Source organism: Suillus bovinus (assembly GCF_016758785.1).
Source record: "Suillus bovinus strain UH-Sbo-P2 chromosome Unknown EDB93scaffold_18, whole genome shotgun sequence".
NCBI lineage: Eukaryota > Fungi > Basidiomycota > Agaricomycetes > Boletales > Suillaceae > Suillus > Suillus bovinus.
This window is the reverse complement of record NW_024542074.1, coordinates 339,788-361,077: the sequence shown is the minus strand read 5'-3', so window position 1 is coordinate 361,077 and position 21,290 is coordinate 339,788. Positions and strand designations below refer to the sequence as shown.

The following is a 21,290-nucleotide window of genomic DNA, read 5'->3' as shown; positions in this document are numbered from 1 at the left end:
TCCTATAGAGTAAGGCATAATGTGCTAGCCACGGTATACCCTGTAGCAGGCGCCTGAATCCAATCCCAAAGGTTGACCAAGTGCCTCTCGAATGCGTCAAATGTGCCGGATGAAATTTTGCTACCTGTCGGGTATCGGAGAAGTTGACGCCTGAAGAAAATGGTGTACTGTAGACAGGATAAGAGTTGGCTTTCAAGTTGCAAATGTCACACACCATCCCACATGCACCGGCGATCAGATGCTCTGGGAGCTTCTCGTATTGGGTGGGGAACAGATCTAATAGCGAGTGGTGTTGCAACCTGAGCGGCTGCAAAATTCAAAGTGCCAGGATTACCAGGATTGGCATCCGACGATAATATTTCTGTAAGATACAAATTAATATCGCAAAATTGAGAGCCATTGACGGAGGAGCGATGATCGATGAGAGCGATGTGGTGCCCTGGCTCCATGTCTTTCTGTCAAAAAGTCAATAACTCAACCTCAGTGCGATATATTGCATATGCACTTGAATTACAGGCCTTGTTATGAGATTGTTGTCTTTATATACCCAGAGTTGCTTCCAGCCGTTTGGGATGGTGAATGGCTAGTAAAATACAGGGGTGATCAACGAACCCATCTGAATTCTCGATAAAAGCACTTACTGTCACATTGGCTTGCTGGCGCATATCCTGTAGACGAATCTCGATAATCTGGCAGATGACAAGTTGGTTCGATGGTTAGTACTATACTGACAGTCTTTTAAAACCCACCTACTAAAGCTTACACGTCATATCATATCACTTTAATTTTTGATATCCCTTCCATCCAAGTCAGTGCAACCTTTATCGACTCGAGGTGAACTCGTGCATGAATACCAACCCCATTTTTGCAGAGTGATTCATTCTGAACAGCTCTATGTCAGTGAATAACCTTCGCAGATTCAATCTATAACAATGAATCAATATGGCCGTCAATGTTTCAACATTGATTCCCAATCAACGTAAATATGTCACTGACCTATCCACTTAATCAATATCAAGTGAGAGAAAATGACTCGGTAACCTTTGCAGATTCAATCTATAGCGATGAATCAATGTGGCCATCAATGTTTCAGTGTTGACTCACCATCAACATAAATATGTCACTGACCTATCCTGGGTATCCAAAGCTGTTGCGGTAGAGTATGTGACTAACTGTAGCAGGTTTTTGAAATCCAATCACAAACACTGATATCAAGATCGTTGTCCATGTATACCCAGAGTTGCCTCAAGCTGCTTGGGATGGTGAATGACTAGTGAAATATAAGTGGTGATTAACAATAGAAAATAACGATGAAATAATGAGTGCTCACAAAGAGTAATGGGTATTGAAGGACTCCTACTGATAGCGAGAGGTTTCGAAGTTGAATGTTCTAAAGGATGTGTTCGAGTTCAGCTCTTATCAATCTGTCGGATTGCTATGATAAGCCTGTTTGAATTGGAACAACTTGAGCAACACTCCCCTGCACCAGAGACGTCCCCAGTCTGCACGAAAGGCTGAGTGTTGCTGCTGCTGTTGGTAGTCAGCGCCAGAGCCCAAAATCAACAATTATCAACAAGTTTGAGCCATTGATAAGCAATTGATAAGCGTCATCATTACTAGCGGATTCTTCCGATGGTTTCCCGAAACCTCACGATGACATTGACAAAAAAAAATAGTACTACTAGTATAGTACATGACCCAAAACCTAGTCAAGCTCCCTTGTCCTGCCTTCCTACTAATGACCGATCTAGTTTTCATAGTCAAGGATAGAATCATCATCACTACACTCGTCTTCAGAGTCTTCACCTGAATCGGATCCCAAACTCGAATGATCCGAGTCAGAGTCACATATACCCTGATCCTGAATTTCCTCTTCTTCAAGATCCTCAAAATTTGCAGTGGTGTCGGCAGCTTTGTGACTAGTATGGGTGTATGTGTGCCCAACTCCTAAACCCCATTGATAACACATGAACATGTCACGGTCTACAAAACTAAGCTGCTGTGTCAGTGAAACCTCATTTAGGTAGAGATGTTAGATGCACTGATTGATATAATAGTACCGCCAGTCAAGCTTATCTTGAGCACAATGGGAAACGCTCCTGCCGTCCAAACACCGCAGGCCTTGAGTGAATTGCGGAATAACATGGCAACATCTAAGAATGTCATTAGGGTCAACAAACCCAAACATGTCTGGTTCTGCCATAGGAGGGAAGAAAATGTGATCTAAAGGTGTGTGCCAGCTCGAGCCTTCATCAACATCTACATGTTGATACCAGCGCACCCAAAGGAAGTCGATTCATTGTGAGTTGTAGTTAATCATGCCAGAACCAATGTAAGTGACATTGACATGATAAATGCCAAGCACACGAGCATATGAATAAGGATGTTGTTCACCATCAGTTGAGTCCCCGTTGGCTTGGCCCAGAAGCATGACATTGCAGTGTGATGTTGATGGATTGATGATGTCCTGCGCTCGGCGGACATCGTATGTTGTGTAGTTAAGACGCATCAAGTTATGTCTGTACATGCGATCAGCCTTGATGAAGATACGGACTTCTGAGTCTGAGCATGGTGGGGAAACCCCTGGTACCGTGATAGCAGTGGAACTGTTGGTGTGTGAAGGGCCATTTTCTTTGGTTAAGATGTCTTTGATCTTAGTGAGGAGGAACTGCTGAAGCTTGGGTGAAAAGTCCTGTTACTCAGGATCAGTGCCATATTGCATTCAAACTGTCTTCATGATTATGTGGCACTTACTTTGATTGCAGGATCGCCCAGGTGCCTTTGGAGGAATAGTGGGATGTTCTCGGGATTGTTTTGAGATTTCCCGATGTGGAAACGAACCTCAGGTGACGTAGTGACTTCTTCATCAATCACTGTACCATGTGGCGACTGCCTGTCACAAATGCGATGTATGCGGGCTTTGCGCCGTTCGATACTGGTAATCTGTTTGACGAATCCTTTTTTGTCTGTTCGATGATACCTTGCTTTTGACGTTCGGTGTTCTAGCTCTCCCTATAATGCATAAGTAGTTTTTACATTATCAATGATATGGTCACGATGTACTCACTGGTTCAGTGCTATATGAATCTGTTGTGCCAAAGTTGTGTATTGAAGTGGAATAATCACCCAGGGCATGTAACTTATACATTTGAAGATTAAAAGTCTTCATTTGCCGGGATGTCTGATATGTCGATGTCATCACCTCTCTATTGCCAACACCATCACGTAACTCCCGGCATTGGCGACGTTCCACTTCTCGTTTTAGTTCCCGGGTCTGGAACGCCACACAAGTATGTTTCTGAAAATGGCGAAGCTGCTTTCCAAGCGTAACAGTTGCAGTGTCGAGGAGGTCAAGGGTCTCGTTGGTGTGCATGCGCAGTTTTGCGAGAGTGTGCCAGTGTGCACAGGCACAAATCAGAGCCAAAACATTTGTATTGTGCAGCTCTGGAAGGAGGGCGTCAAATACGGGGATGGCGCACTGATTAGATAGGTATGAGTAATATAAAGTGGTTAGGACAATATAGAACCTGACCTAAAGAAGGTCTTTGAAGTCTCCAGCAGCCATCTTCTTCATTTCGGAAGCATTTGAAGCAAATTTTCGGATAGTGTCACGGCCAAAGGTAGGAGTGAGTCTGTAGCTTGTGTTTTCCATCAATCAAACAACCTATGTCGAGTTTATTTAACAAAACATACCAACAATCGAGTTCATGCAACAATTCATCACCTGCGCAAACAGAACTGAGAATACACAGTAGATGGACAAACAGCGCTTTCCAGACACCAAGTTCAAACTCATGCATGAGGTCTACGACCAACATGCAGAATAGATTGAAGCCGAGGGATTTGAGTTTCTCTGAAAATGCATTCTGAAAGATCATGGTCAATACTCAGACAAATTCAGTGACAACAAAACAAACATACAGTGGTTGGCACCAATGAGTGTTCTTTCAGTAGATTTTCAACAGCAGTACTTCGAATACCATAACCAAGATCATAAATATGTGAATGCGTGACTGTGACTTTACTTTTCTGAGCATTGTTGTCTATGTGCGCAAGGGTCTGGCATTGCTTCATGTCGAGGGACAAGCCCAGATTCTGAATGCGGGATTTCGGGATGAGGCACCGAGGGCATGGACACCCACCAAGATTCCGTATCGTAGCCAGCAATGCCCTAACAATAGGATAGATAATAATATCAAGTTCTAGGTGTGAACTTTGACTCACTTTTCTGGATAATCAGCAGAATACGTGAGTATCCAAGGGTAAAATCGACAATCAATACCGTCACAACAGCGTATCACGATCCCATGTTTATAGGCTTCTATAAACTCCTCGTCGAGAAGAATCTTCCACTGCATGTGATAGAGTTCCCTATGGCAATGCGCAAGAAAGTCAGCACTGGGACCTTTCCCACCAAAGTGCTTCATAGCAAAATCCTTGAAACTATCTGGAAGCTTAAAGACAATGACTGCATGAGTATGAAAAAATCGGAACTGGGCACATACATGATTGAAGTAGGAGACATGACTACATAGATGACAAGAAGGCTTGCATCGTCGATATTTAGATTTGTTTCCAAAAAACATGTAGCAAGGCCAGAGTTTGGAATTACCAAAGGAAGTCAGATGGGTTGAATCTGACCAAAACATAAGAGCGACAACGACATGTTCTAGATCACACCCAGGCTCTGCTGGAGACTCTTGGACTTCACGGTGTGCTCCAATAAAAGCCTCAGAGTTGTACAGTTCCCCATGAACACAAGTGGATCTTTCAGACCCTCTGCGATTCCAGAGTAGTTCATAGGGCTGATAATGGAATAGTTTGTCGTGCTTTTTGTTTGCAAGCTTCTCCTGGATGACAGATACGAGTGGTCGATGATATAAATCAGTGATGAGATAGTCGTAAATGCCTGGGTTTTCTGTGCGCTTGTGAACGGGTATCTTGATGTTGATTGCAGTCTTCTTCCACCCAGCACCTTCGAAGGTCACATCATCATGCACCTCTGCATCGTCTGCGCTAGATCCAAGTCGATTGTTGATTAAATTCCAGCGCGTAGCACGAATGTCTTCAGATCGAAACTCGCTGTCACTAATTATCTGTAATAGTTCCTTGAAACTCTTGTGTGACTTCTGGATACCTCCGTTCCAAAACCAATCGCCAAGGAGAAACAATGATTTGTTTGGATATGGATGGAAAGCATCTGGAGCTTCTATGCTGCTATTATGTGTTATAGGAGCAGGCATACTGAAATCTTGGTCTGACTCGGAGTGTGTCAGAGTGAGGTTTTCTAGAGTTGTAAGCTCTTCTGGATCGTGAGTTGGCGAGTGATCGCTGTAATATCGACGCGAAAGTCCGAAAACACTGAGAAGTGTGCGTGACAACGGTGCACTTGTCTCCGAAGCGGGCGAGAGGTCTGCGGTTGGTGGCAGGGCTGGCTCGGTAATAGGTGGGGGTTGAGGAAGTACATCTCGAAACCGTACAGGAAGACAACGATTGATGTGTCATGGACGACGCTCAGCGAGCGACCGTGGATCATCGACCACATGCAAAGACTCTGAAGGACTACACCATTCCTAACAGACTGTTCAGGGATCAATAATAATCATTAAATATCTGATACTCACATCGCGTTCAGTTTCGATGCCTGATCGTGATGCCGAATTGAATTCTTCTCCGCTGATGATAGCCTGATCAGAAGCGAATTCTGAGCTGGCAAACCCATGATCCAATTGTGGGTGTGCCCCGCTTTCCCCTGTTTGCGAAGTTCAAGTCTCTGCACTATGGGCAATGGTCGGAAGACTCAGAGTAGACCCAGCTAACTTGTCACATTTATCTTCTTCTCTACACAGTCTTTTTTTAGGGCTCCATAACTCTTTGGCCTTTGATAGCGCATTCGAAAGGTGCTTCTTCCGCTTTTTACATGTCCTTTGATGGTTCGCGTACACATTGAGTTGTGTGAAGCTTCGTCCGCAAGTGCACTGGCAAACAGTCGAGTATCCTGTCAAGTTCATAGAGGGCAACTCGGAAGCTGGCAATAATCTGTTCGTTCTCAGGTGAGCAGGTGTGAGTTATGAACGTGCAATACCCACAGGTCAAAGCCATCCACCGCAACTGCCGATTGCAACGGTGACTGTAGTAGTTAGCCTGGAACCTAAAAGCTTAAATTAAACAGCGCTTACCGAGTGACATTGTGCGCCAGCTCGTTGAATATACAGAAGCGAGCCCACCGACCTGAAGGGTTCAAACTGTCAACGTAAATGGAGGACTAGGAATGGAAACAAACTAAATGGCGCACATGTGTAATGAAAGCAATGCCACAGTTTGTCACGAGTACCTTTAACAAACCATTATTCTTTCCTGAATCTTCCTAAGCGCCAATACACAGCGCCTAAGTCAAACCCTAACCCTACCTTGAAAGCGTCTATCATTCCTGAAATACCTTTAGCGCCTACGACACGTGTCTTCGATGTGACTGATGAAGAAGACGAGTTCTTTGATTGTGAATAGATTAGATAAGATAAGATATGGTCACGTGATGCTTCTTTAATATTCTACGATGTTCTATGGTACGATTCCCTTTCTCTTTTTATGATTGGCTAGTAGTTGTAACTCAGTTTCAATCTCCATTTCAATAGTTGTATATAGGTAGCATGTCTTGGTCAATAGTTCCTTAGTTCAAACCTCTTGTATCTACACTGTAGCAATCCAAGACGTACTTGCTCATTATCCTCTTGTCCGATAACCTTCGTTTGAGTCCTAGTCTCTGCCCAGCGTTAATTCGTTATTGGGTTGTGACACAGTTGTGTGACTAGTACCACCCAGTTGCTGAAGGCATGGAATTACATAAAAAAAATGGACCCAGCAGGCAAGTACTCACATGACGGAAATTGGTATAGAAGGACGGTATATCCAGTTACACAAGGGAAATCAGCTCGTATAGCATGGCTCCTGATCGCTTACAAACCCAGGCCAACGTTACAACCGACAGACTTCGACGAGAGTGTCAGCGGGCAAAGTTTGCAGCATGCGCCAGTGACAGGAAAACAGTAGTGCTCGAATTAGACAAGGCCAGAGAAACACTGTGCATCTGGTATTGGTACATTAGCCAACTTAAGTACATGATTATCGAAGATCTTAACCTTGTTTGGACACAGGCCAGTTAACGACGATGGAGAGCATGTGGTTCCTTCTGACCTCACATCACATCGAAAGTCTCATCAATTCTGAGGACCACGATGCCTATGTGCATTCATAGACGATGATGAGAATTCCAGTTGCCATCGTGAGGCAGCGATAGTCGTGTTGACACGGGGACCACATGCAGGGGAGTACGTGGCCTGTTGCGCATCGAGTAAATGCGGTTATATTGGTGAGCTACCCTTGACTATGTAGCCGCAACTTCGAGTTGGTCGATGCTGATGAATCACTGGGGCAGTTTTCATCGAACAAATACACCAATCGTCCGGGTTACCCATCAAGAATTACCCAAGACACAGTGAGATCTGTTCTGTTATTGTGATGACCGTTAGTCACATATATTGATGAGCCTGATAACAGACCCTGATGAGGCCAGGCCACATGAAATTGTATTTCTTGACAGAAATGGTACATACTTCAACAAGAACTGTGTATGGCAAAGTGATACCATAGAATTTGTCCAATAGACATCGAACTACAGGATCTTATTGAAGGGCGCCAGCTTCGACGACATGAAACTCACCTAGTCTTCGACAAGCTTCTGAAACTGGACTCCTTCTCCCGGCCTGGCCTCACACAAGCCGAATTCCATCATTTTCTCACGCGGTGCAACGGTTGTGACTTGATCATGATGAGGCGAATGTTCGAACATCATGACTGTGTAGGAAGCACAAGAAGAGGAAACTCAGAAGAGACAGAGGTCATTGATCTGACTACAGAAGACGATGAATAGTAGTATCACCAACCTACTAGTGTGCTTTTGGGCCCCAGCAATTTTGTCATTTCAATATTACTAGTGAAACAAAACTAGTATAAAGGAAATCAGTGTTACAAGAACATCTGGATGCTTGGGCCCCTACCATTTTTCTCCTCATTCTCCTCGTCTCAGCCCTTGCATCACACCCTTATCCCAATCTCGCCCTTGTTATCCTAGTCATCCTCACATTCCCCTTCGCCCTCTACCTGTCACTTCAACAGAGCCAGTATATTTGCCAGACCCTTTTGCTGACAAAGCATACCCATGCTCCGTCCCACCACCCGACTAATCCTGTGGATAGTCCCTTTGCCCTTACTGTCTGGATGGTAACCTATGATACAACGCATGCTGCGTCCCCTTTACCCAGTCTTCTTTTTCGATCTATGACTCGGTGCGCAGTCGCACATGTGTACTTATATTTAGCTCCGCAGTTGCATGATCGTGCCTCTGTGCGTTTCACTTCTTATTTCGATCTTTGACTCACTTTCTTATCTGCACGTTCATGTTCACCCGTGTCTCACCTCAAACATGCTTTCCTTTCATAGTCTTACCCTTTATCGGTTACCTCTCTTGGTAGTACAAGTTATCATCCACTAATATGCTCCCTGTCCTCTATATAAACTCACTACCATGTACTATATTCCTTAACTTGAATCTACTTGGTTCTTGACCTCCTACTCTCACAAGAGTGACTCCTTCTGCCTAGCCAGCAGTCTATATTCTATCTTCTCATCTGCTCATTGCAGATAAGTCCTTAGTCTCAATCTTTACTCATCGACTTCGTCGACGAGCAAAGCCCCTGTTAATTAGTCAGACTTCTGTCCTTCTAATTAAACGATGATCTTATGATTAACCTTCGGGTGTCGTAAGCTCTGGCTGATAACGCTTATCGTTGAGCATCCACTTGACATAAGCTACCTGATTTGGACATAGGCATCAAATCTTACTTGCCGAAGCCTCGCCAAGTAAGACCCCTAACCTTGGGCTAGCCCAAGGACGTCCTCGACCGTTGACGACACACGCTCTGTTTGAGCATCGCCAACAGATACTATCCAAGTCGTAACAAGCAGCATAATATATAGAGATATATATGTCACTTCAAGGAGGCAAAAGAAAGCTACCCGTACAACACGTAGAGTCATAAGTCGGTGGGAGCCCTGATTGTACATATCTAACATATATAGAACAAGAATGGTGGAACTGACCAGGCATGCTAAAAATCTCAAAGGGGGCTATTCTGCATCTGATTCATGTACACTTGAAATGTCGCTATCCGCAACATCAAGTGTGTCGCTTGTAAGGCCAGATACATGCAACACACCATGTGAAACACCGACACTGATGTCAGCTTTCTGGAGTCTTCGTCCTGCATGTTGATTTATATGATAGTATAATTTGTGTTCAATCATTACGCGTTTCAGGCGTTTCTGGATAAGTTGGCTTTCTGCCCGACGCTCTGAGCGTTGAGCACTGATGAGGCAAACAGTGAGATCACTATCGTGAGTGGTCTCCCAGAATGGGGGTATACAGAAGGTATCCATCTAGTTTGGTGATTAGTCACATTTCATGATATTTAATGATGCCACCTACAGATGATGGCTCTTGCAAAGCAGTTTCAGGGTATGGGTCCTGAGGTCGTTGTGGGACACTGCCGCGCCAGGCCGCACAGCGATCCAAGAAATCATCTCTTTGTTCGTTGGGGTGAAGCTTGAGAGTATGTGAGTTGGCCTGATGGCAATCAGGGATGAGAGTGGCAAGAGCAGGCTTCATAGTGGAGGACATGGTTCAATGGAAAATTTCTATTGATTTTGGTTGACTATTGCTCTTTTAGTATCAATACAGTAACTCCTGGATCAAACGGACCATTCCGAAACTCGCACACATTGACATCAATGACGACAGATACTTCAAGTTACACCGCAGAGCCTTCAAGCCTCAAGTTTCAAATGAACTAAAGGCTGTAGTCCTTCGTCAACACGCTGGGTGTAGTTCTCAAATCCAGTATTCACTGACCATGATTCGTTCTCACCTGCAAATGAGGGTTTTCATTTGCGTTGATGTTGAATCAATGTGCATATTTCATGCCTGTATTCACCGTCTTGATCTGACAATTATTTGTTAGATGTGGCCTCTCTGGCCCAACTTCGGCTTGGAAACTTTCATTTCCACTGACGTTGAATATAACACCGCTGATCTTTGGTGCAACAGCTTTGGGATATCCAGTCATTTCCTCTCACTTGGTATTGATTAAGTGTATAGGTCAGTGACATATTTACGTTGATTGGGAATCAACGTTGAAACATTGACGGCCATATTGACTCATCATTATAGATTGAGTCTGTGAAGGTTATCCACCGACGTAAAACTGTTCAGAATGAAAGAGTCACTTTGCAAAAATGGGGTTAGTATTCATGCACGAGTTCGCCTCGAGTTGATAAAAGTCACCCTAGACTTTGATGCAGTGGATATTGAAAATTGAAGCGATATGACGTGTAAGCTTCAGGTGGGTTTTAAAAGACCATCAGCATAGTACTAACCATCGCACTGACTCATCATCTGAAAGATTATCGCTGCCATCCCCCATTATGTCCTCACAGCTCAGGGTTGGCCATATCTACAGTCCTCCCACAGCTGGGAAGGATGCAACTATCTTTGACTGGTTTAGTCACTCAGTAAGTTCTCAACTTTTGATGTATTTTAGGTTGACTCAGATGTATGACTATTCTAGCAACACATAGTTGAAACCCTCAAGGGGTCTTTCCTCAAGGTGGCTCACGTCTTACCTTTGGAAGCAAGTGTGTTGGCCGTGGACGCAGAGAATTGCTATGAGTCTGTATATGTGGTAGGTCATATTCCGACTCTGTCAAAGTACCACTAAATTCATTTACAGGATATGCGCCAGCAAGCAGATCTAACAGTAAGTGCCTTTATCGAGGGTTCAGATGGGCTCATTGATCACCACTTACATTTCACTAGCCATTCACCATCCCAAACGGCTGGAAGCAACTCTGGGTATATACGGACAACGACCTCATTACAAGGCCTGTAATTCAAGTGCGTACGCAGTATATTGCACCGAGGATGAGTTGTTGACTTTTTGACAGAAAGACATGGAGCCAGGGCACTACATCGCCCTCATTGATCATTGTTCCTCTGTCAATGGCTCTCAGTACAGTGACATTCCAAGCCAGATTGACACTGGGTTTGATGGAACATTTTTGGATGACGACTTTTTGTCTGCAATCAGTTTGTTCAAGGGCGAATGGCCATCCGCAGATACATCAACGTATGGGGTTGGATTCCCAACATCTACTACAGGAAATCACATGCTCCCTTCAACCTCTTCCGCAGTGAACATGGAGTTACCCACTCCAGTTCCTGTAAGGACTGAGGCAGAATATAATGCAACACCTCCTGATTCGTTGACTTTCCTTTCAGCACCGACTACTGATATCGCTTTGGCGAGCAGCACCGTGCCAACCTCACAATATGTTATGTGTGATCTGGATGTCTTTGCAAGAGGTATCAGTTACACCACCGAGAGCCTCCAAAGTACCTTCCCTAAGGCTTCTGCGTGCATCCGTGATGCCAGTATCCTCGCTAAGCAGCAGTTAACTATTAATGGGTCACACCAAACTTCATTCTGCACGGATTGTAAAGATTTCATCGTTGAAATGGTAACAGTCGCAAAACATGCTGGCCATTCAGTCAAAAAGGTAGGAATAAACAAGAGTAGTATTTATCTTAATTTGATTACCTTTGACAGGCATCAAGTGTTGGGTTACTAACAAGACCATCGCCTTAGATATGGTGTGTAAACAAATCATTGATATTGTATGTTTTGGCCCTATTGGAGTTGCACTGACATGGCTAACGCACACCTACAGGTTCATAACGAAAGATACAAATTCGTGAAGTTCCTAAAGGAAAACTGCTTTACTTACGCTGAGGATCTACGGAAGAAGGCTCTGGGTGGCTATTGTTTGGGTGACTACCACGACGGGACAGTCGGACCGTATATCACTCAGCTTACCGGTATGACGGCTTGGGATGATGAGGTGACAAACCTTAGCTTTGCCTGCTCTTCTGGGGTATGAATTTCACTTGAAATCATATAATTGCGATATTAATTTGTATCCTACAGAAATACTATCATCGGATGCCAATCCTGGTAATCCTGGCACTTCGTATTTTGCAGCCGCTCAGGTCTCAACACTGCTCGCTATTAGATCCGTTCCCCGCCCAATACAAGAAGCTCCCAGAGCATCTGATCGCCGGTGCATGCGGGATGGTGCTGACATTTGCAACTTGAAAGCCAACTCTTATCCTGTCTACAGTACACCATTTTCTTCAGGCGTCGACTTCCCGGATACCCGTGTGCCAAAATTTCATCCGAAGCATTTGAGAGGGAGGCAGCCCATCACCTGGAGCTCCTAAGGTCTATCCGCTGGAACACAGACGATGAGGCCCATAGGCTGAATATATGGATCAATACCCAGGAGGGCCCGAATGGATGGTTGCAAGACCTGTAAGTAGACTTGATTCCATTGTTTTGAATACTTGGTCTCAAGCGCACAGTGTGCATGCACTGCACATGGTCAACCAACAACGCGGCCCCAGCTAAGAGCAGATAAACTCTGATTGTATCTTTGTCAAATAGTCATTTTTGATGTTGCTTGTTGCTATACATGTACTACCACAATTCAACCAATCTCAGGCTGCTTCATTGACCGTCATTCCTCCCTCCATTTATGCTATCTAAGAGTTTGGCCCATCCGAGTCTGTTACAACCAAGCCTCCAACGGTGTCGGTTGCTGTATAATACTATAGACTCGCGACCAGATTGAGCCTAGTGGCTGACACACCCGCCAGATAATGTTTCCCACTGGTCGCTGAATTGTGTAACATTCAACAAATACCCTCACTTGAGCGCTCTGGTTAGAGGCTGTACTTCTGTAATTGACAGTAGCTCCCTAAAACTAATTTGCAGTCGCTCACAAACTGCAGCAAATATCACGGGCCAAGGGATTTAGAGTCGCAGTGATGTGGCAGACAATTTTCTCATCCTAACTAACCTTGCAGTTATTCCGCCTGCCATGTCTGAGTCTGAGGACCAGCAGTCTTGCAGCCAACGTCGTAAACCAGTTGATGCCCTACAACTGGGGCCCAGGAAACGGCCGTGAGTTGATATATATTTGGGAAGTAATCCACCTACTGACGCCCATTACAATAGCAGTGCGACGGATCCATTGGTTCATTATGTCGTCATTTCAGGCGAACGGTCCACACTCTTTGCAACTTCCAAGCCCTTCTGACAAACGGGATTCTACAGATGGGAGAATTAGCCGACACTCCAGAAGAAAATTTTACAGCCGAGTGAGTATCTTACTTTCCTGCAGAGTTATTCACAGCCCGTCTAATTGTGTGTATATTCTAAGGGAACGACACGAGCATCGCGTTTTCCAAGAACTTCTCAAATCTGTGGCAGGCTTGGAAGAGTGTTTGATGCAAGGTGGAGATGATGAGGTTGATGCCATTGCGGAGCTGGCAAGTATCCCATTTTTCTGTGTCTGCAAAGTTATCCGTTTATATCACATATCGTGTCAGCTCACCAAAGGCGCATCTGGAGCAAGAGGTGATGATACAAAAAGTCTCAAAGGCAGTGTCCTCAATTGGATTACCCCAAAGGGACAAAATCTTGTTCCTCCTCTCGCTCGCAACATCAAAGTTGACCACGGTTTTCACCATGAACGGACAGGTGCACTACTTTGTCCTGCTGGCCTCAACTGGTCCAACTCCAAGTGTGTGGCATCATTTCCTTGACATCTTTACTAATGGACTGTAGGACGAAAGCTAAACTTAAGAGCAGCGAGATCATTGTGACTGGAGATCAATGGCTGCTGTTCTTGTACGCAGACTACCATTACGATCCCGAGGATCCATGGAATGGCCTCTTTCGAAGCACCTTGCTTGTTTGTGTAAGATATATGTTTTTCGTTGCTTCCAAATTTCTTTGCTTTTAACTAGACTCTTAGGCATATAGACATGTCTTCACGTCCCCCAGTTCTGTGGACAGAGAGCCAAAGGCAACCTGTTATGACTTGGATGGTATCTGTTGGTGACGCTCAAACAGAGCGTGTGTCGTCAACAGTCGAGGACGTCCTTGGGCTAGCCCAAGGTTAGGGGTCTTACTTGGCGAGGCTTCGGCAAGTAGGATTTGACGCCTATGTCCAAATCGGGTAGCTTACGTCAAGCGGGTGCTAGATGATAAGCTGTATCTGCCAAGGCTTACGACACCCGAAGGTTAATTGTAAGATCGTCATTAATTAGAAGGACAGAAGTCCGACTAGTTAACAGGGGCTTTGCTCGTCGACGAAGTCGATGAGTAAAGATCGAGACTAAGGACTTATCCGCAAAGAGCAGATAAGAAGATAGAATATAGACTGCTGGCTAGGCAGAAGGGATCACTCTTGTGAAAGTAGGAGGTCAAGAACCAAGTAGATTCAAGTTAAGGAATATGGTACATGGTAGCGAGTTTATATAGAGGACAAGAAGCATATTAGTAGGTGATAACTCGTACTACCAAGAGAAGTAAGCGGTAAAGGGTAAAACTATAAAAGGAAAGCACGTTCAAGGTAAGACACAAGTGAACATGAACGTGCAGATAAGAAAGTGAGTCAGAGATCGAAATAAGAAGTGAAACACACAGGGGCACGATCATGCAACTGCAGAGCTAAGTATAAGTACACATGTGCGACTGCGCACCGAGTCATAGATCAAGAAAGGGAACTGGGTAGAGGGGATGCAGCATGCGTCATATCATAGGTTACTGTCCAGACGGTAAGGGTAAAGGGACTGTCCACAGGATCAGTCAGGTGGTGGGACGGAGCATGGGTATGCTTCATCAGCAAAAGGATCCAGCCAGATGTACTGGCTTTGCTGCAGTGACAGGTAGAGGGCGAAGGGGAATGCGAGGATGACCAGTATGACGAGAGTAAGGTTGGGGTAAGGGTGTGATGCGAGGGCTGATATGAGGATGAGGAGAAAAATGGTAGGGGCCCAAGCATCAAGATGTTCTTGTAACAGAGCCAAAGGCAACCCGCTCAGGTAACACTCGAATCCATGGAATGACTCGAGTCACTCTACCCTCCATCGCATATATTGCAATGCAGGTCTGTCTGTGCTTCGGATCTATAGACTTATACTCAATGTTGAATATTTGTTCCAGATCAGATTTTCCCTCACCTCATCTCCTGTGTTTTCGCGCACAGACACAGTCACCGACTCGGAAAGGTTCTACAATTCTGTTTTAGATATTTTTGAAGACCCGGACAAGAAACAAGAAGTGAATGACCTTACTGTATGGTGGAACAGGTGATTGATATCTCGTTTTATTCTACTGATTCTCACATTTTTCTAGACAAATTTTCCCGTTGTACTCGACCGCTCAACGACCGCAGGTGAAGAATAGTGCACTAGCGAGAATCCGGGAGAAGCGAGCACGAATGAAGGAAGTTTCAGCGGGTGATGGTGATGGTGGCAGTGTGTAGCATACTGTCGGCACATCATAGTTCATTGTACCTTGCTACTAGATAATGTGATGTGACACCACTATGATGCATGCAAGCTGCTTGTGACGCCAAGATTATACCCAACCTCCAGGCTGAAATTGAGTTATAGTATATGCTTCATCTTTGTATTTTTTGCCAATGGTAGCAATCAAGGTATTCACGTTGTGATGATAGCATAATTGTATTTTTTTGCCAATGGTAGCAATCAAGGTATTCACGTTGTGATGATAGCATCTTTGTCAACAATGTCATCAGTCTGCCACTAAAGTATCATTTTGAGATCCTCGCTCCAAATTCACATAAATTACTTTGCTGATCACATGTGTATTTGTGACTGATACTTGCAAGAATGACATCAACTGGACACACCTATCTAATACTCATCTTTCTGATGAGTATTCATATGATACATAAAAGCAAGCATTCATTATATACTTAGTCATAAGCGTTGATAAAGCATCACAATTGTGAAGCTTGCCTGTCTTGCCATCTAGATGCACCCCTATAATCCCTATCACCATGATGACATTTGTGAGTTCTGCCAGGGCAAGCATCCATTATAATCGAAGGGAGCACAGTCCATGAATGTGTCATAAATGTAATGCTAGATCTTATATCACCCATCTTTGTTCCTTTGATCGGCGAATGTAAGAGGGCTCATTCTTGCATATCTGGCAAGTCCTGCCATGTCTATCCTCCAATGTAAGGCTTGGTAATTTCACATATCATTATTAGATTGATTGTAGAAATTTAACACATTATGATTCTTTATATACCCATATCATTTTATCGTTGAACATCTGATGGTTCAGGCACCTATACGCCGATGCGTGGGAACCTAAAACTGGTTTATTATTAAAACCGCGAGAGATCTTCTTGGCAATGAGATTACTGATTGCCTGAGGTGCGTGCTCGGCCTTGACTTAGAGAGAGAATTCAATCAGATATATCGACCCTCTGGACGTCCGGGACTTTGGTTTGCATCTGGTCCATTCTGATACAAAGGCATCCATGTTGGTGGAGGGCTTTTGTCGAACTCAAATATGTTCCCAACTCCTAAAATCTCTGCCAACTCGCGGCGGGAACGTCAAACTGGATCTAGGCAGACACTTGAATTCGAACATAATCGGTAGTATGATTATGTATGTCTATTTGACCTGTGTGGCTTACATGCGTGTTTTGTGCTAATGGAGAGACATTGGTTTAATGCTTGCACACAGCTGGCCACACACATCGACAGTCAAAAGGAAACTGCATAGAGCACTCTCCGAGATCGACTAGTCTGCCCATGGCAGAAATCACAACATCTCAACATACGCATGTAGATAGAATAGTTATGGTTCTGACCGAGTCAACAGCTGGTTGGAGCTGGTTGGAAATGCGAATGGTCAGTAGTTCCAAACATGCTAATAGACCTAGCTGGCGATATGCTGGCATTATACATATGCCATCCATTTGGAGACACATCCGCTGTGATCCACGCAACAGTGATTCCAGAGAACAATATAAAAACCAGCCGTCTTCCTAGTGTTGCCTTCAAAATTACCTGATCCCATATCACACGAGTCACAAACAATGCATTTCCCCTCTGCAATTGTCCTCGCCGTCATTACTTCCTTAGCATCATCAATCTCTGCCATGCCCGCTACCGCGAACACTGCCGCCGACACATGTTTCAGGTTTTGCGTTCACCGCTCACAATGCACAAATGCAGGATGCGGTTGGCTGGGATGCGTGCGTATCAGCATTTTCCTGGAATTGAAAACATGACACTGATATACATGGCAGACCTTTTTCATCTGCACAGTGAGTCGTGTTTTTGCTTTTACATCGGTACAGTATGGCCGTTGACGCTGATGCACGAGTTATTAGTGATTTGTAGAGTCGATCAACGTTCAACGCGTATCAAAAAACATATGTCCACTTACTACATGGCTCTTTGCATATTGAAGTGCGCGTGAAATTTTCGTGAAATATAGGATAAATATTCATGATCTCTCGATGCCAGAGTTACCTTGATGGAATTGAACGAGAAGATTGTTGCTTATGCAAAAAAGCATGGCTTTTAATCAAGTAATTGAGCTCACCGTCATTCACAACGACTCGGAGCACGAGCCTCCACGCGGTAACGCTTGTGACTGATTTCTTGGCCTTACCTCATCTGGGCATATATCGCAACAATCAGACCCAGCCCTCAGATAATGAAAACCAGTCCTATCTTGACTCTGCCTTCGACGATTAGTTTACCACAGCCAATGTCAAGCACTGTGTGGTGTTTAAAATGTCACTCGTCTCAAGAACAAATCCAAACCTACTAGTTCCTGACGACAGGAGTCTGAACAAAAAAAAATTCCGGACCAACCTCGCCACTACCTGGCGAAAGTTCCCAAATTAAGTCGAATCTAGCCTTGCGCAAACCGTCGTTGAGTTCCTTTTTTGTAAAGAAAAAATCCATTTTTATGTCCATTGAGGATGCTCTCCTATGTAGGACAATACTTTCTAATCTATTGGTCGAGTTCCTTATCGAACATCTTCATGTGTTGGGTCCCACCTGAAATTTGCAGTTGCAGGAGAAGGGCCAGAGGCATTGTATTATTGCTGAAATCCAGCCCCTCGATAGGAGTGCCGTCAGGGAAAGGCGACTTGAAGTGGGTTTTCTCTATGGCAGCCCGGAAGCTATGTATACAACATGTTGATGTAGCGCTTCCTTGGACCATTAGGCGAGTTCAAAGCTGGATTTCGAGGCCGATTTGAACGTGGATTTGGACGTGAATTTTGGCTGGTCAAGCGGCAACATTCGGCAAGGTGAGTTGGAAGACTTTGAGATAGTTCAATTCATACACGCACGAGGCTCAGCGGCACGATCACCACGAAACAACAATCATTTTCATTTTCCCAGGTACACTGCATCATCTCTTCTGAGAATCTCAAAGAGGGGAGCGTGCCAACTCTGAGAAACTCACCGTGATCTGATTCTGAATTATGCAGCGAGGTGGTTGTCCAGGCACGCGGTCACGGTGCTCCACAATGATCGCCATATAATTAAGTAATCATAGCGTTAAGTTTAATTATAAATTAAATTTTCAATTCCATAAATATTATGAAACGTCATGCATCGCCGAGTTTAAGGGACAGGTTTATTGTCGCGACGTCGTGCCACTGCGTTGCCAGCTGTACCCTATTGCGTTAATCGCGCATGACTCCGACATGATCGTTCGCAGACTCAGACCTGTACTAATCCGAGTGATGAATCAAGAAAGAGATATAAAACGTCCCTCTGGTTTACAGGTTCTCGGGCACTTCACTTGGCATCTCTTGCTTGGTGACCACACCACCCTCAGGCTTGCTTATTTCTTACTCGTCTTCTGCGAATAGCTGTCCATGTCAACACTCACCGTTGTTACTTTGCTGTACCTTTGTCTTGCTGGCGTCGGAGTGTATCTGACGAAGCAGGTATTCACCAAAAATCGTGCACCATATCCTCCTGGTCCTCGGGGCCTGCCTCTAGTTGGGAATATTCAAGACATACCTTATGTCAAGCCCTGGCTCACCTTTGCTGAATGGGGCAAGAAATATGGTAAAAGTCTTCCGGTTTTTTCGGAATCATACATTTTAATGTCCTTACGCGCAGGTGATATTTCGCACGTCAGTGCTCTGGGTATGCACATCTTCGTGCTGAACTCCGTCAAAACTGCAGTGGAAATGCTAGACAAGAAGAGCTCTATATACTCTGACCGTCCGGTTGTCCCTATGGGTGGCGAACTTATAGGCTATGAGCAAAGTCTGGCTTATATGCCCTATGGTAAACGCTTTCGCTCGTCCCGCAAGTATATACATCGCGTTTTTGGCAGTCGCGCTGCCTTGGTTGTCTACCAACCCATCGAGGAGATGGAGACCCGCCGATTCCTGAAACGTGTATTCGCGAAACCCGACCAACTGCGAGTACATATTCGACAGTATGTATTTTGTAGCATTACCATTGGATTGACCCTGAAGTTTTATAGCACTGCTGGCACTATCATTCTACGCATCTGTTATGGTTATGAAGTCAAAGAGAATGATGATCCTCTCGTTGACATTGCAGAACGTGTCTTAGACCAATTCTCGCGGTACGGCTTTATCGGTGAATTTATGGTCGACTTCCTGCCATCCTGTAAGGCTATAGCATTTCGACATTTTGTCTCAATTGCCTGACTATATTCTAGTGGCAAAGGTCCCGGAGTGGTTCCCTGGTGCTGGCTTCAAACGCATAGCCCGTGAGTGCCGTGTGACCCTCGAAGAGATGGCTGCTACACCCTACAAGTTTGTCAAGGATCAGATGGTCACTAATATTTGTAGTTTTCCGCTATGAGCTATTGATTGGATTTTACAGGCTGCTGGCATTGCTCCAAAGTCTTTTTCCTCAGAGCTGTTGAAGGACCGTACTTTGACTGTGGAAGAGGATGACATTGTGAAGTGGTCTGCTTTATCCGTATTCAGCGGTGGTGCCGACACAGTTCGTCCATCTGGAACTATCATATTTTTGGACTAACGCATGTTCGCTCAGACTGTTTCTGCGATCTACTCATTTTTTCTGGCTATGACACTTTACCCTGATGTGCAGAAGAAGGCTCAGGCTGAAATTGATGCTGTTGTTGGCCCAGATCGTCTTCCCTCCTTCGCCGATCGCGCCTCCCTCCCCTACATCGAGGCGCTGACCAAGGAGATCCTCCGCTGGCATGTTATCATACCTACTGGTATGTGCTTTTCGTTTATTGTAATCTTTAGTTGACCAACAGTGCCCAATGTCAGCTGATCACTGCGTTACTGAGGACGACATTCACGATGGGTATTACATTCCAAAAGGCTCCGTGGTAATCCCTAACATATGGTCGGTATTTTCCTTGTTATGTATCCAATATTAACGCTTTGAATTGTGATAGGTCCATGCTCAATGATCCACAGACATATGCCAACCCTTCGGAATTCAATCCTGAGCGCTTTTTGTCCAAGGATGGAAAAGAACCTGAGACCGATTCTCGCACGTTTTGCTTTGGTTTTGGCAGACGGTAAGGATCAGTCGCTGGTGTATTTTGAGTGAAACACTAAGGTTCTGTTCCGCAGGCTCTGCCCAGGTATGCACACAACTGACGGGGCGCTGACTAAGGAGACAGTTTTCTGACCTTGGTTCCTTTTGACTGTACAGGTCTGCATCTCGCTGATGCATCCATCTGGATATCCACCGCAATGTCACTTGCGGTGTTCAACGTTTCCAAGGTTGTCGAGAATGGCGTTGAAATCACCCCTGAAGTTGATCCCTCATCTGGACTGATCAGGTATGTCGCATATATCTTAATACGACTCGGTGCACTGGACATACATGATCGCAGCCACCCCAAGCCCTTTAAGTGTTCGATCAAGGCTCGCTCTGAAAAAGCCATTTCACTCATTCAACAAGATGCTTATTAAGTCCTAACCAGCGGCTGTTTCACACAGTAGCATTCGCACTGTTCCTTTTCGTATGCTTGCAAGGCTCGAAACTGCGTTATAATTTATTTCACAAGTTCTTCTGCTTGATTAGACGTGGAAACTTACGGGGTGCGAACGCTTTATTCCTCTGCAGTTCAGTTGATTGTGCGCCAGATAACACTGCCATCAGAGGACCAAAATTGAGACGAAGTTTTCGGGCCTTTGTCCCTGTTATGTTGTCTCGTGTATGAGTCTATGACTAACCTTGTTGTCTGCTAGGTCATCATTATACACCATATAATCAGGAAACATGTGAG

General features: G+C 44.8%; 7 protein-coding genes across 7 annotated transcripts; 3 read left to right on the top strand and 4 right to left on the bottom strand.

Moving 5' to 3' along the window:
• Positions 1-1,936: 1,936 nt before the first annotated feature.
• EDB93DRAFT_1070865 (uncharacterized protein) lies at positions 1,937-2,293 on the bottom strand (the record flags this gene model as incomplete). The annotated part of the gene is made up of 2 exons (XM_041444967.1): positions 1,937-1,991; positions 2,043-2,293. Coding segments are annotated over 2 exons (306 nt in total), but the record flags the coding sequence as incomplete, so codon positions are not given.
• Positions 2,294-2,296: 3 nt separating this feature from the next.
• On the bottom strand, positions 2,297-3,373 carry EDB93DRAFT_1249151 (uncharacterized protein; the record flags this gene model as incomplete). The annotated part of the gene is made up of 3 exons (XM_041452812.1): positions 2,297-2,692; positions 2,755-3,012; positions 3,068-3,373. 3 exons carry the CDS (start codon positions 3,371-3,373, stop codon positions 2,297-2,299), a joined length of 960 nt encoding a protein of 319 aa, XP_041309074.1.
• An 847-nt stretch (positions 3,374-4,220) lies between these two features.
• On the bottom strand, positions 4,221-5,495 carry EDB93DRAFT_1082854 (uncharacterized protein; the record flags this gene model as incomplete). The annotated part of the gene is made up of 2 exons (XM_041445718.1): positions 4,221-4,454; positions 4,506-5,495. Coding segments are annotated over 2 exons (1,224 nt in total), but the record flags the coding sequence as incomplete, so codon positions are not given.
• Positions 5,496-9,186: 3,691 nt separating this feature from the next.
• EDB93DRAFT_1249149 (uncharacterized protein) lies at positions 9,187-9,736 on the bottom strand (the record flags this gene model as incomplete). The annotated part of the gene is made up of 2 exons (XM_041452811.1): positions 9,187-9,495; positions 9,545-9,736. 2 exons carry the CDS (start codon positions 9,734-9,736, stop codon positions 9,187-9,189), a joined length of 501 nt encoding a protein of 166 aa, XP_041309072.1.
• Positions 9,737-10,539: 803 nt separating this feature from the next.
• On the top strand, positions 10,540-14,137 carry EDB93DRAFT_1249148 (uncharacterized protein; the record flags this gene model as incomplete). The annotated part of the gene is made up of 13 exons (XM_041452810.1): positions 10,540-10,626; positions 10,683-10,796; positions 10,845-10,871; positions 10,931-11,008; positions 11,059-11,670; positions 11,729-11,788; positions 11,842-12,045; positions 12,099-12,245; positions 12,292-12,482; positions 13,229-13,330; positions 13,393-13,755; positions 13,800-13,926; positions 13,982-14,137. The coding sequence occupies 13 exons, from the start codon at positions 10,540-10,542 to the stop codon at positions 14,135-14,137; spliced, it is 2,268 nt and encodes a 755-aa protein (XP_041309071.1).
• A 944-nt stretch (positions 14,138-15,081) lies between these two features.
• EDB93DRAFT_1249147 (uncharacterized protein) lies at positions 15,082-15,504 on the top strand (the record flags this gene model as incomplete). The annotated part of the gene is made up of 3 exons (XM_041452809.1): positions 15,082-15,126; positions 15,183-15,328; positions 15,375-15,504. 3 exons carry the CDS (start codon positions 15,082-15,084, stop codon positions 15,502-15,504), a joined length of 321 nt encoding a protein of 106 aa, XP_041309070.1.
• A 3,402-nt stretch (positions 15,505-18,906) lies between these two features.
• EDB93DRAFT_1102958 (cytochrome P450) lies at positions 18,907-20,973 on the top strand (the record flags this gene model as incomplete). Its single annotated transcript, XM_041447256.1, has 11 exons — positions 18,907-19,102; positions 19,157-19,481; positions 19,530-19,678; positions 19,731-19,846; positions 19,898-20,020; positions 20,072-20,261; positions 20,317-20,395; positions 20,448-20,573; positions 20,629-20,639; positions 20,711-20,840; positions 20,895-20,973. The coding sequence occupies 11 exons, from the start codon at positions 18,907-18,909 to the stop codon at positions 20,971-20,973; spliced, it is 1,524 nt and encodes a 507-aa protein (XP_041309069.1).
• Positions 20,974-21,290: the final 317 nt, after the last annotated feature.